We start from the raw sequence: 15,492 nt of genomic DNA, 5'->3' as shown, positions 1-15,492 counted from the left end.
AATTTATTCTTAATGTTTATGTTAATAATGATCTTTATTTTGTTTTTATTTGAAACTACAAATACCTGCCTATTGTAAAAAAAAAAAAAAAAAGACATTGTTAGAATTTGGTTTTGGGCTTTCTTAGCAGAATCTAGAATATGTATTACTCCAGAGTGTGATTTTACTGTAAAAGCTTGGCCATTTATTGCCTCACCTGAATGGCAGTGTTATTAATGAGGTATTAATGAGATTTCCCCCATTCAGCTGGGTCAGAAAATCATATTCTCCTGGTACTCCTCTTCCTCAAGTGCTGCTCTATTACTAGCATCCTTCTTATTTCAATTCTGTAGCAGTTTGTTCTTTGTTACATCTCAAATAGTTTTTCCCTTCACATGAACGGCCTTTCCTTCAATCACAGCTTACAGGCTCCCTATTCAAGTGTATCTTCAGAGTCCCAGAGGCACAGCTTCCTCCTTCTAATGCTTTCTACACAGCCTCCAGCTCCTTCATCTGAGTTACTCATACTAAATTTGGGTTCTACCTAACCTATCCAGCTAGAGTGGTTTTCTAGATGGAATTAATCATCCATTATTTTGTCAGATCCTACAATGCACAATGTACAATAAGATGAACTATAGGGAGTATCATAAGGCGACACAATACATATTCTCTGCTTTGATACAGTGCTTACTATATATAGAGAGAAGGTGGAGCAGTGGTAGTGACTTAGAGTTCATCCTGTTTAAAATGCAGTAAATCCTTTTTCTGAATCACTCTTTAATAGTGTTTATCAGAAAGAATAATTAATTTTTTTAGTGATACATGGATAATTTATTGTTATAGAACAAAGTTCATGAATAACAATTATATGGGAAATATTTTTAATTCTATTAAAACCCCAGGAATAAAAACTTAAAATAGGCCAATTGTTGCCAATCTTTCAATCTCAGCAAGGATATGGAGAGTCTTTACAGACAACTTAAATTTATATCAAACACACAATTAGGCAAAAGATTCTGAAAAAGTGATGCATTAAGAGGGGAAAAGTGCACGGCAGCAGTTTCCACTCTTACTCCTGATGAGACGACTGGTGATATTGATGGGAATACAATAAAAGATGGTACTCTGGTGATTCTGATGACAAAAAAAATGATATTGACTACAATAAAGCTGATGGTGAAGATATTCATTATTGAACCGGTGACAGAAATGGCAGTGATGTTCAAAATGTTGGTAATGAGGGAAATAGATGATGAAGTTTCAATAATATTAGTGTTCCAAGGCAATTCAGAGAACAGGTCATCCAATCCACCCTTCAGGATGTTATATTTACATAATACACCTATTTCTATATTATCATGCAAAATATATTCCCTTTGACATATAACTGATATAATATTTTGCAATAATGATAATATAATATATAACACATATACCTAACTCTGGAATATATACAATAAGCCTGTAGCTTGTGTGGGACTTAGAACCTAGTTTTCCTAATTTCTATTTAGTGTTATTTCCAATATACCATATACGCTCTGGGACAGCCTTGGTATTAACTGACTCTGTAAATGTGGTGAAAAGTGGAGATTTTCCCCCAAATGCTTGTTTATGGGCACTTTGTTTATTGTTCCTAATCCAAAGAACTCTCTATGCCCCAAACCCTTTTTAGTGAACTCTTCACATCCTTATTTCTCAGACTGTAAATAAAAGGATTGAGAGTGGGAGTTACCAGGGTATACATGACAGCAGCAACCAGCTCCCCAGAGGAGTGAGAGGTGGATGGGGGCTTCAGGTAGGTGGCAAAGACCGTGCTGTAGAAGAGGATGACCACGGAGAGGTGGGAGTTGCATGTGGCCAAGGCTTTCTTTTTCCCCCTGTGCTGATGGAGCCTTAGCTACAGCATGTAAAATATGAACATAAGAACTTATGGTGCAGAAAGAGGGCTGATTCCTAAAAGTCCTGCCAGAACCAGTCATTAGGTTCTCATTGAGGTGGGCATCAGAACAAGAAAGTTGAAAGAGTGGACCAAAATCACAGGATAAGTAGGGAATTTTAAATTGTTTGTTTGTTTTTTTGTTTTTTGCTTTTTAGGGCCATACCTGGGACCTGTGGATGTTCCCAGTCTAGGGGGCGAATTAGAGCTACAGCCTACACCACAGCCACAGCAATGCAGGATTCAAGCTGAGTCTGTGATATATACCGCTACTCAGGGCAAGACTGGATCCTTAACCCACTGAGCAAGGCCATGGGTCAAACTTGCATCCTCATGGATACTAGTCAGTTTTGTTTCCAATGATCCACAAAGGGAACCCTGGGAATTTCTTATTGAGTATAGAATGATAGGGTAGCCAGAGGGCATGGACCCACCCACCAGCAGTCCACATCCGCCGGGAGTCATTAGGAGTGGATAGTGCAGAGGATGGCAGATGGCAGCATAGCAGTCAATAGCCATGGCAGTCTAAAGCAGGTTGTCTGTATCCACAAGAACCACAAAGAAATATATTTTTGCCAGACATTCAGAGAAAGTGATCGATCCACTCTTTGTCCAAAAAGCCTCCAGCATTTTGGGGGCTGTGGTGGTTGTAAGGCAGGGATCAACCAGAGAGCCAAATGAGGAAGAAGTACATGGGGGTGTGGGGGCGGATGTCAGCACCAATAGTCAGCAGAAGTAGCAAGTTTCCCAAGAGACCCAGCAAGTAGAGCACTAGGAAGAGACCAAAGAGGAACTGTCATTTGTCTGGGTCACTCAACAGCCCTGACAGGACAAAGTCAGGGTTCTTGCTGCAGTTCATTCAGGTCCTGACGTCTAGAAGAAAGGAATTAGCATGAAGAGTATTCACTACTGTGAGCTCCTGAGATGGACAGCACTTGGATCTTGTCTCCACAAGTGGGTTCCTTTATTCCGCTAATGTGAAGAATGAAGAACAGAACTAAAATAGCAATATGAGGGACAAGATTCCTATTTTTTGGAAGATGACCTAAGATGACCTCACAAATATGAGGAATGAATGGAACAACAGAAGCTTCCTGGAATTCTTTATGTGTAAAAGATTTTTCTTCAACTTTTTATTATTGGATGATGGAACTGCTTATGAATCTGTTTTCATTACAATAGTCTTTCTAGGCTGAGATTGCATCTCAGTATTTAGCTTAGTGGTTGGCGCATCATAGGAACTCAGTAAATGCTCCTACCCATCCACACAGTCGTGAGTATAGTCTCAGCTTTTGTTAACGACTAGAGTACTGTTAGCCTCCTAACTGGTTCAATATGCCGACTCTCACCCCAGTCAGTATGTTCTCCACATTGCCACCAGAATGATCTTTTCAAAAAAGAAAATCTGATCATATATTTTACTTGTTTCAAATCAGGTATCTGAAGCACCATTTTTCTTAGGAGAGTATAAAAATCCCCATCCTCTCTAACAAAGCTCAACATATTTTGATCTTAAGATGTCTCTGCAGCCTCATCTTACACTATAGTCCACTCATTCTCTGTTCCCCAGACCTCTGGCTACATTGAAACCTGCCCTGCATCCCATATTCCTTTTCTTCATCCTGAGCCAACTCCTGCTCACCCTTTCAGTCTCAGGTCAATTGGTGACTTTCTTAGGAAAGTTTTCACTTGCCATGTTGCTTAAGTCAAACTTACCTTTTATATGTTGTCATTGTACCTTTGTAGAATTACTACGCTTGTAATGTGGACCATGTAATTTATATTCATTTTGTTAAAATGTTCATTTAAGATATTTAGTTAATGTTGGACTTCTCCTCAAGGTCATGAAGTGCATTATGGGAAATATTTCAGTTAGTTTTCTCTCCCTTGCATCTCTGGTGTTTGGCATCCACTAAACAATATTTGTCACAAAATAAACAAATTAATTAATTGAGACTGAAAACAAGAGAGGGCAATATGTTGTCCTCCACATGTGAAATGTCTTCCATTCCATTTCAAAGGTTTATTAATAAAAGTTTTTCCTCCAAATATTCTCCTAATATATGGGTTGTAAACATAGATTCATCTTTTTATCTTTTTAAAATCCAGATGGTACTGTAACACTTTTTTTAAAAACTATAAAATCATCCTCATTTTTGTCTTTTTTCACCATTTTCACAGTCATTTTCTTTGGATTTTCTTTCATCAACTCTCTCCCAGCTTATTTCATCAAGAGCTTACCTGGCTTCAGTGGTTGCATTCTAATTATTAACATTCATGCTACAAGCATTTTCCAGAAAATGTACAACTTTCTCCTTTTGGCTTGATTATCCCTTGTTCAGATAACTCTAATGTCTTTATCCCTTGTTCAAGTATATCTAATATTTTCTAATGTGGCACTTATACCTATCTGTGCCTGGTTATCAAGAATTTCTACCTTCTTTCCACCTATCAATAAACATGATTTTCCACTTCTCATTGCTGTTTAGTCTGCTTTCTCCTTTGGCCAATCTCTTCATAGCTCCATGAATATGATTATTTATGCTTTCATATACTGATATATACACTGATATATCCTATATATATATAGGATAATCTAGCCCTTGACTGAATATTTTCTTGAGGTGTTTTCTAATTTTTATGACATATACATTTTCTCTTGTTAATTATATTATAAATACCTTTCAGAGTAAGAATCACATTTTCCTTTTAAAAGTCTTTTAAACTAACAGTCAAAATTTGAGCATAAGGTCTGGCCCAATCTTCTTGTCTAATGACTGCTCTCTAATTATGTGGCAGTTTCCTTTCATTTTTCCATAACATCATATATATAGTACTCTTTAAATGTGGCAATGAATAATTGACTTAGAATAAAGGTAAATAATCTTTTCCATCTTTATGCAGAGCATTTGTTAATACTTGGGAAAGACCTCAAACTTTCACCTGGAGAGCTAGTTAAGTCACAGATTTCTACACTCTTTACCTGATAAAATAGGTTTTAGTAGGACTTTTAAAATTGGAAGCTGGGGGCGTTTCCCTTTTCCTATAAGATTAAGGCTTCTCTTTCTTCTTTGTCTCTCATAAACTACACTTCTTTCAGCTCAGGTGTAACTGCTTCTCTCCCCTTTTTATATCTTTTGGATGTAAAATTTGATTTTTTTTCAGGTGATTATTTTATTTTATTTTTTAAATTTTATGTCCCCAATACGTTATTTTTTTTTTCCTACTGTACATCATGGTGACCCATTTAGACATACATGTATACATTCTTTCTTCTCACATCTTCTTTTTTAATTTTTTTTTTACTTTTTTTCCTTTATTTTTTTTATTGTTATTTCCCCACTACAATTTTTTTCTACCTTACAGCATGGTGACCCAGTTACATATACATGTATACATTCCTTTTTCTCCAATTATCATGCTCCATCGTAAGTGACTGGACATAGTTCTCAGTGCTACACAGCAGGATCCCATTGCTAATCCATCCCAAAGGCAATAGTTTGCATCCATTAATCCCAAGCTCCCAATCCACCTCACTTTCTCCTCCTCCCCCTTGGCAACCACAAGTCTATTCTCCAAGTCCTTGATTTTCTTTTCTTTGGGGAGGTTCCTTTGTGCCATATATTAGACTCCAGATATAAATGATAGCATGTGGTATTTGTCTTTCTCTTTCTGACTTACTACCCTCAGTATGAGAGTCTGTAGTTCCATCCATGTTGCTGCAAATGGCATTATTTTGTTCTTTTTATGGCTGAGTAGTATTCCATTGTGTATGTATACCACAACTTCTTAATCCATTCATCTATTGGTGGACATTCAGGTTGATTCCAAGTCTTGGCTATTGTGAATAGTGTTGCAATGAACACATGGGTGCATGTGTCTTTTTTAAGGAAAGTTTTGTCTGGATATATGCCCAAGAGTGGGATTACTGGGTTATATGGTAGTTCTGTGTATAGATTTCTAATGTACTTCCAGCATTGCCACAAGCTGTGGCATAGGTCACAGATGTGGCTCAGATCTGGTGTTGCTGTGGTTGTAGCATAGACCTGCCACTGCAGCTATGATTAGATCTCTAGCCTGGGGACTTCCATATGCTGCAGGCGAGGGCCCTAAAAAATAAAAAAGAAATACTTGGAAGCCATTTATGACAAACCCACAGCCAATATAATACTCAGTGGAGAAAAGCTGAAAGCCTTCCCACTAAAATCTGGAACAAGACAAGGATGCTCACTCTCATCACTTTCATTCAACATAGTATTAGAAGTCCTAGCTACAGCAATCAGACAAACAAAAGAGATAAAAGGCATCGAAATAGGAAGAGAAGAGGTAAAACTGTCACTGTATGTAGATGACATGATACTATATATAGAAAACCCTGAGGACTCAACCTGAAAGCTACTTGAACTAATCAACAAATGAAGCAAGGTAGCAGGATATAAGATTATACTCAGAAATCAATCACATTTCTGGATACTAACAATGAAATATTAGAAAAGGAATACAGAAATATAATACCTTTTAAAATTGCAAACCAAAAAATCAAATACCTGGGAATACACCTTACCAAGGAGGTAAAAAGACTTATATGTCGAGAACTATAAAACATTAATCAAGGAAATGAAAGAAGATGTAAAGAAATGGAAAGATAGTTCATGCTCCTGGGTTGGAAAAATTAATATTGTAAAAATGGCCATACTTCCCAGAGCAATCTACAGATTCAATGCAATCCCTATCAAATTACCCATGACATTTTTCACAGAACTAGACAAAACAATCCAAAAATTTATATGGAACCACAAAACACCCAGAATTGCCAAAGCAATCCTGAGGAACAAAAACCAAGCAGGAGGCATAACTCTCCCAGACTTCAGGCAATATTACAAAGCTGCCACAGTCATCAAGAGAGTGTGATACTGGTACCAAATCAGACATACAGACCAATGCAACAGAGTAGAGGACCCAGAGATAAACCCACACAGCTTTGGCCAATTAATCTTTGACAAAGGAAGCAAGAATATAAAATGGGAAAAAGACAGTGTTTTCAGCAACTGGTGCTGGGAAACCTGGACAGCTGCATGCAAAGCAATGAAACTAGAACACACCCTCACACCATGCACAAAAATAAACTCCAAATGACAGAAAGACTTAAATATAAGACAAGACACCATCAGACTCCTAGAAGAGGACATAGGCAAAACGTTATCTGACCTCAACATGAATATTTTCTCAGGTCAGTCTCCCAAAGCAACAGAAGTAAAAGCAAAAATAAACCAATGGGACCTAATCAAACTGACAAGCTTTTGCACAGCAAAGGAAACCAAAAAGAAAACAAAAAGACAGCTTACAGAATGGGAGAAAATAGTTTCAAATGATGCAACTGACAAGGGCCTAATCTCTAGAATATACAAACAATTTATACAACTCGACAGCAAAAAAGCCAACAACCCAATTGAAAAATGGGCAAAGGACCTGAAGAGAAATTTCTCCAGGGAAGATGTATAGATGGCCAACAAACACTTGAAACAATGCTTGACATCCCTGATTATTAGAGAAATGCAAATTAAAACTACTGTGAGGTACCACCTCACATCAGTCAGAATGGCCATCATTAGTAAGTCCACAAATAACAAATGCTGAAGGGAGTGTGGAGAAAAGGGAACCCTCCTGCACTGTTGGTGGGAATGCAAGCTAGTACAACCACTATGGAGAACAGTATGGAGGTATCTTAGAAAACTATACATAGAACTATCATATGACCCAGCAATCCTACTCTTGGGCATATATCTGGACAAAACTGTCCTTGAAAAAGACACACACACCCGCATGTTCACTGCAGCTCTGTTCACAATAGCCAAGACATCAGAGTTTCCATCGTGGCTCAGTAGTTAATGAATCTAAGTACCATGAGGTTGTGGGTTCGATCCCTGACCTTGCTCACTGGGTTAAGGATCCAACCTTGCCGTGAGCTGTGGTATAGGTTGCAGACGTGGCTTGGATCTTGAGTTGCTGTGGCTGTGGTGTAGGTCGGCAGCTACAGCTCCAATTAGACCCCTGGCCTAGGAATCTCCACATGCCTTGGGAGTGGCCCTAGAAAGGGCAAAAAGACAAAAAGACCAAAAAAAAAAAAAAAAAAAAAGCCAAGGCATGGAATCACCCCAAATGTCCACTGATAGATGATTGGATTAGGAAGATGTGGTATATATACACAACGGAATACTACTCAGCCATTAAAAAGAAGAAAATAAGGCCATTTGCAGCAACATGGATGGAACTAGAGACTCTCATCCTGAGGGAAGTAAGTCAAAAAGAGGAAGACAAATACCATATGTTATCATTTATATCTGGAATCTAATATATGGCACAAGGAACCTCCCCAAAGAAAAGCAAATCATGGAGTTGGAGAATAGACTTGTGGTTGCCAAGGGGGAGGGGGAGGGAGTGGGAGGGACTGGGAGTTTGGGGTAAATAGATGCAGAATGTAGCCTTTGGGATGGATTAGCAATGGGATCCTGCTGTGTAGCACTGGGAACTCTGTCTAGTCACTTATGATGGAACACTTAATGTGAGAAAAAATTATGTATGCATGTGTGTGTAGCTGGGTCACCATGATTTACAGTAGAAAAAATATATACATAAATAAATGATGAAAAAGAAATATTGTTAAAATTCTCAGTCGCTCTCTAGTTTTGCTCTGCTTCAGATAATCTTGGAGAGGTGCACCTGTAGCCATAACATTCATTTCATTACCCTTAAAGAACATAGGGCTGCATGTATCTTTTTGAATTAGTGTTTTAATTTTCTTTGGGGGGATGCCTAGTAGCGAATTGCTGGATTATATGGTGGATTTATTTTTACTTTTGGGGCAAATTTTTATGCTGTTTTCATATTGGTCATACCAATTTGCATTCTACCATATGTGGTGAGGGTTCCCTTTTCTTCACATTCTCACCACCATTTGTTATTTTTTTTTATTTATTTTTTGTTGTTGTTGTTGTTGTTGTTGCTATTTCTTGGGCGGCTCCCGCGGCATATGGAGGTTCCCAGGCTAGGGGTTGAATCCGAGCTGCAGCCACCAGCCTACGTCAGAGCCACAGCAACGCGGGATCCGAGCCGCGTCTGCAGCCTACACCACAGCTCACGGCAATGCCGGATCGTTAACCCACTGAGCAAGGGCAGGGACCGAATCCGCAACCTCATGGTTCCTAGTCGGATTCGTTAACCACTGCGCCATGATGGGAACTACACCATTTGTTATTTGCTGTCTTTTTGATAATGCCCATTCTGACAGGGGTGAGGTGATATCTCATTGTGGTTTGAGTATGCCATTAATATTAATGTGTTTCTTGGCCATCTTGTGTCATTTTTTTTAAAAATGTATATTCAGATCTTCTGTCCCCTTTTTTGGGAACTTGCTTTTTTTTTGCCCTAATTAATAGCTTTTTATTAATGATTTTTACTTTTTCCATTAGAGTTGGTTTACAATGTTCTGCCAATTTTCTACTGTACAGCAAAAGTGACCCAGTCACACACACACATTCTTTTTCTTACACTTATCCTCTATCTTGCTCCAACACAAGTGATTAGATACAGTTCCCAGTGCTATACAGCAGGATCTCATTTTTTATCTATTCTAAATGGGATAGTTTGCATCTATTAACCCCAAAATCCCAGTCCATCCCATTCCCTGCCCTTCCCCCTTCCCAACCATGACATGTTTTTAAATCAGTTTGGTATTTTAAATGTTAAGGTATGTGATTCTTTTTCTATTTTAGATATTAACCTCTTATGAAATATCTTCTCCTATTCAGTAGGCTGTCTTTCTTTTTGTTGATTATTTCCTTCCCTGTATGAAGGTTTTTTCAGTGTGATATAGTCCCACTTATTTATTTTTGCTTTTGTTGCCCTTGCCTGAGGTGACATGTTAAGAAATAATGTTAAGACCAATTCAAGGATCGTACTACCTAAGTTTTCTTCTAAGAGTGTTATGGTTTCAGGTCTTACGTTAAGTCTTTAATCCTTTTTGAGTTTACATTTATTTATAGTGTGAGAAAGTAGTCCGGTTTGATTCTTTAGCTTGTAGCTGTTCAGTTTTCCCAGCGCCATTTCTAAAAGATGCTGCGTATTCCCCATTGTATATTCTTGTCTCCTTTGTTGTAGATGAATTGACTATATGGGCAAGGGTTTATTTCTAGGCTCTCTGTTCAATTTCATTGAATCTGTACATCTGTTTTTAATGCCACTATCCCATTGCTTTGACTATGATAGTTTTGTAGTATTGTTTGAAATCAGGTAGAGTTAATATGTTTTCAGCTTAGTTATTGTTTCTCAAGATTGCTTTGGCTATTTGGGGTCTTTCGTGGTTCTACACAAATTTCAGGATTATTGGTTGTAGTTCTGTGAAAAATGCCATTGGTATTTTGACAGAAAGAACATTGAATCTGTAGATTGCTGGTAATTTCCTTGGGCAGTTGGGCTTGCTTTCAGGGTCTAGTTTTGTAAGAGGCTACGTCCTGACCTGTGAGGTGGCAGAGGGGAGGAGAGTGTACCCCTAGCTGAGAAATAGTAGGATAGGACTGCTGGCTTGGTTCTCTTCCTATGTGATGCTGTAGGATGGTCTCTGCTGTTGCCTGGGTTCTCTGATCAGGCTTCCTAGACAGTTGGGACTGGCTATTATACTAATCCATAGGTGAGGGTATGAATTAGCTTCTCTTCCCTGGCAGGTCAGCCAAATTGGCCCCAGGGTCTGCACATTTTGTTGTTTGTGTCCTGAATGAGGCAATACCGTGCACTGAATTCCCTGCCCAAATAGGGCCACTGGTTTTGCTCTGTAGATGGGGAATGCCATGGGTTGTGTTCTTTGCTGAAGTCCACTTGAAGCACGGCTACGATATGGGCTGTGCAGCTTGCCCATAGTCTCGCTAGGTTCCCTGGTTGGGCAAGCTGAAAGCTGTATTAAATAATGGGTGGGGCTACCAATCTGTCTCCCTGCCTACATGGAGAGGGAGAACCAGCTCCAAGGCTAGCAAGGTTCTTCATGGACTTGACTGAAGCTGACCCATGTCCCGAGTTCCCATACTGATCAGAGTCCCTGGATTTCCTCTATAAACAATCAGCTCTGTCTTCCAGGCTTCCATTTGAGCATCAGTGGCACATGCAATTGTGTAGGTGTTCTGATAAGCCTTTCTGTTCAGATAACGCTGGGAGCTCCACTCAGCAGTGGGCTAGGCTATGACTTGGCTCGGTGCTTAGGTGATAGAGGCAGCATCCCAGGCTGCAGGCCTGGAAAGGGTCTTCATTTGAGGGCCCCAAATAGGCAGACCTGTGCCCTGACCACGTTCCTGGTCAGACTGTGCCATGTTTTTGTCTCTGAAAATGAGCAAAACTGCTACCTGGACTACTATGGGGTAGTACAGGCAGGGACTCCACTGCTAAGATGCAAATACTAGTTATTGGAAGCCCCTTCCTCTTCTCCATCACATTCCCATTCCCAGCAGTCAAGCTCTGTAGAGCCCTCTTGCCGTCCCTGTGGGGTCATCCTGAAGTGGGGGTCCCCAGGCAGTGACCCACAATGCTGGGGGCATGGGATGTCCACCACCTTGATCTTTTTTTCCCCACTGGAGGAATCATGGACTCAAGGGAGATGTCTCAGTGTGGTGCTGCACTGACCTGGAGGAAAGGCAGTGCAGGCAGCAGGGAGCTCCTCCTCCCCTTCTAGTGCCGTTTGTCCTGGTCTCTGTGGTGCAGGGGGCTGCTTTGGCCTCACCTCTGTGTTCTGCCAATTTCTCAGTGATGCCTTATCCATGAATAGTTGCTAGTTATTCTCCTCCTGAGGGGGATAGAACCTGGTAATGATTTATATTGTCTTCTTGGTGATATCACTCATCTAGAATAATTTTGAATGATTTTATCTTTTAGCTTTTATGTTAGAGTTAAGGTGATTTAATTACCCCCATTACAGCATTAGAGTATTGTAAATTTTTATAGTATCTTATTTATTTGAGAAATTGCGAAGATCTGTGCAACACATCTTATACATTATCTCAATTGTTTTTCAGGATAGGTGTTGTATCCATGTGTTAACATAGAAAAGTTTCAGAAAAAAATAAGCCACTTGCCCCTGATTACACTTCTGTGGAGAAGGTGAACAAAATTTGATCTTAATCTGTACCTGACCAGGTCAAAAGCAAGGAAAGTAAATAAATTTTTAAGTTTTGGAAAGTAAGAGATAAAACTCTTTATTTACAGATAACGATGTGTAATAGAAATTTTAATAATATGTATAAAGATCTTTTAGAAGTTATTATTAAATATGGAAGATGAATGAATATAAAGTCAATATACATAGTAAATTGAATTTCTATATACTGACCACAAACATTAGACAATTAAATTTTAAAAATCACTTTACAGTAACATCAGATACGTAGAAATGAATTAAAGTTGTATAAAACTACTGCATCCATAATATGTATCATTTCTGATAGAGTTCTTAAGAACCTAAAAAAAATATCAAGTATTGTATTCTTAAATTGGAAGATGCAATCTTTTAAAGCAGGCAGTTGTTTCTTTTTCTTATGCTTTTAACTGGTTTCTATTATGTAATTAAAGAAGAATGTATGTACCATACTGAAATGAGTAATAGCAATGAGCCAGCAGACTTATAAGGAAAGGTTTTAAAATCCTCTGCTAAGTCCATTGGAGGTAAGAAGACAGTTCATTTTGATCTATGGATTCAATAATGTACCTCAGTCAACATCTTAGTAGGTATCTTTTAAAAATCAAAACCTTAATTGTAAAACATGTGGATAAGCAAAAGACCCAGAGCAGATAACAAAATCTGGAAGCAGAGTTGGAAAACTTACACTATCCAGTATAAAAATGATTATATAGCTCTAGGAATTGATAGAGGTTGGTAGAATAAGCATACATATATAGATCAATTGAACAGATGAGAGACCCTCACAGACATACAATTCCTAAATTTATTTCAATTGCACCAACTGCAATTCTTTAGGGGGAAAATTTGTTTCTAGTTAATTATTGCAGTTAATTGGATATTGGTGAGTAAAATGACCAATAACACTTACCTTATACCATCACGATGATTCATTTCCAATGGATTATAGAACTAAACATGAAAGGTAAAACAATAAAGCTCATGGGAAGTAACACTGGTATGATTTTAAAATCAGTTTTTCTGTTTTAATTTTTTTTTAATTTCAGCTTTTATTATTCTATAGTTTCAGAATAATTTAAATGCATTTGCATTCATTTTACACACGCTGACCAATTCTTTTGTGCTTCTCAAACCTGAAGATCTGTGTTTTTAAGAATTCTGAGGAAAAAGGCTTAAATGTTATTTCTCTAGATATTACTTATCATACATTCTCTCTATACATGGACACTAGATCTTTCTGAAACTATTGTTAGACAAATATTAAACATTTGTCCCCCTATCTTTGTGACTCCTAAGTCTTTCTAATTAACAAAAAAATTTCCTTTTTTCCCCATTTTGTGGGAAATTCCTGGATCTGTCAGTGCAAAATTCTGTCTTTTTTTGCATTTTATCTACTGCTTATACTATCCATTAAATTTTAATTTTTTGGTCAATATATATGACATTCATATTAAACTTTTGTTATTTTTCAAACATACCTTCTTAAAACATTTTAATTGTGTTTTTTTATTTCTTTTTATATTCATTATGTGAGTCCCTGACTGTTGTACCATTCAAACTTCTCACTTACATAACACAACTGACATAGTGAGACTTCCCATGGTGACCATTGTGTATTATTAATTAAAACCCTGCAAGATGAATAGGACAGTAGTTGGATCCTTAAAAAGCCAGAGAGTATTGAACCAGGTGGTTCTTCTATATGCTTCAATACTATATGATATTACAAATTTAATTGTAACTCAGAAAAAAAATGAGTTATCTTTACCTTGATAGAAACAGGTCAGGAAGGAAAATTAATTTGAAGTCTTTAGAATTAAAGAAATTCACATTTTCATCAGACTTGACATTGTGGAGTGAGGTTCAAATCTATGGTATCTACTAGAGTAATTTTTGTCTAACTCCATGTCAGTGTTTTTGTTACTCAAAGATAGTCCATTCCTATGACTTTCCTCATAACGAGTTCTGTTTGAGCTTTAATTTCTTGATTGACTCTGTATTGTTTTTCCAGTAGATTGTGATTTGTCTCTTAATGAGGTGACTCAGCAAAAGAGGTAGGCTTTTCTTCTTTTAACAACCCTTTGTAGAGCTGCCTTCATGGCTTTGTTTCTCAGGCTGTAGATCATCGGATTAAGTGTGGGAGGCAGAACAGTATAAAAAAGAGTAAGCAAAAAGTCTAATGCAGTTGGAGAGTCAGAATGTGGCTTCAGAAACTCAAAGGCACCAGTAGAGAGAAACAGTGTGACCACAGCTAGATGGGGGAGGCAAGTGGCAAAGGCCTTGGCTCTCCCCTCGGCAGATGGGATCCTCAGCACAGTAGAGAATATGCGTGTGTAGGAGAAGCCAATGGAGAGGAAGCAAAGAAGTATCATCAAGGACACGAAGTCTGTGACCCCAAGCTCACGGACATACTCATTAGAACAGGCGAGTTTTAGGAGCTGGGGAACCTCACAGAAGAACTGGTGGATGACGTTGGCACCACAGAAGTGGATGGAGAAAGTAGCAGATGTGTGCATAACTCCAGAGATGACCCCACTGATCCAGACGGCTAGGATTCCGTGAATACAGGTGTTGACATTCATGATGATTTCATAGCGCAGGGGAAGGCAGATGGCCACGTAGCGATCGTAGGACATCACTGTGAGCATGGCCAGCTCAGCAGAACCACAGAGAGTGAAAGCCAGACATTGCAGTATGCATTCCCAGAGGGAAATATTGCTAGTATGCCTGAAAGAGTTACAAATGGACCTTGGTACCGTCACAGAGATATAGCATATGTCCAAGAAGGAAAGATGTTTGAGGAAGAAATACATAGGGGAGTAGAGACTGTCATCCATGGAAGTTGCAGCGATAATGAGTGTGTTGCCAGTTAAAGCCACTAAGTATAAGACTAAGAACAGAGAGGCCCATAAGACTTCTAGCTCAGGCTTGGCAGAAAATCCCATGAGGAGAAACCCACTCACTGTAGTGAAATTGGCCATATTCCTTCTCAGTTTCCAAGGAGGCTGCTGGCTGCAAGACAGAATGGAGACCTATGGAAATAATGCCAGAATCAACAGTTCATCATTGTAAATGTTATGTAACTTTGTATACTAATAATCATATTGAGTAATTTTAAATAACTTTGACTGAAGCACAAGAGTTAGGTAAATTGGATTATGAATTTTAATGTCATGTTTTTCAGGCCAAGGAGAGGAAAATATATTATTTAATTATTGGGAAATATAGTGTATCAAAATTTTATGGATGTTAAAACTTTCACTCAGTTCAAACACATATTGGTATATAAGTTTTTGAGGTGACTGTTCTTTCTCATTAGTTACTATATCTATTTGTAGCCCTACCACACTGCTTCTTTCATTGCAGTGTTATACTTTTATTTCATGTATGAAAGAAC

General features: G+C 38.3%; 1 protein-coding gene and 1 pseudogene across 1 annotated transcript; both read right to left on the bottom strand.

Annotated features, from left to right (window-relative positions):
• Positions 1–1,615: 1,615 nt before the first annotated feature.
• Positions 1,616–2,777, bottom strand: LOC100153292 (olfactory receptor 1f45-like; annotated as a pseudogene).
• Positions 2,778–14,137: 11,360 nt separating this feature from the next.
• Positions 14,138–15,076, bottom strand: LOC146401450 (olfactory receptor 14J1-like). Its single transcript, XM_084970529.1, has one exon. The coding sequence runs from the start codon at positions 15,074–15,076 to the stop codon at positions 14,138–14,140; it is 939 nt and encodes a 312-aa protein (XP_084826655.1).
• Positions 15,077–15,492: the final 416 nt, after the last annotated feature.

This window comes from Sus scrofa, chromosome 7 (assembly GCF_054392235.1).
Source record: "Sus scrofa isolate SSC_HxYL_T2T_F1_AM1 chromosome 7, Sscrofa_HxYL_maternal_Yorkshire_Landrace_v2.0, whole genome shotgun sequence".
Classification (NCBI taxonomy): Eukaryota; Metazoa; Chordata; class Mammalia; order Artiodactyla; family Suidae; genus Sus; species Sus scrofa.
Note: the sequence above shows the minus strand (reverse complement) of the source record. Positions and strands in the feature narration are given on the sequence as shown.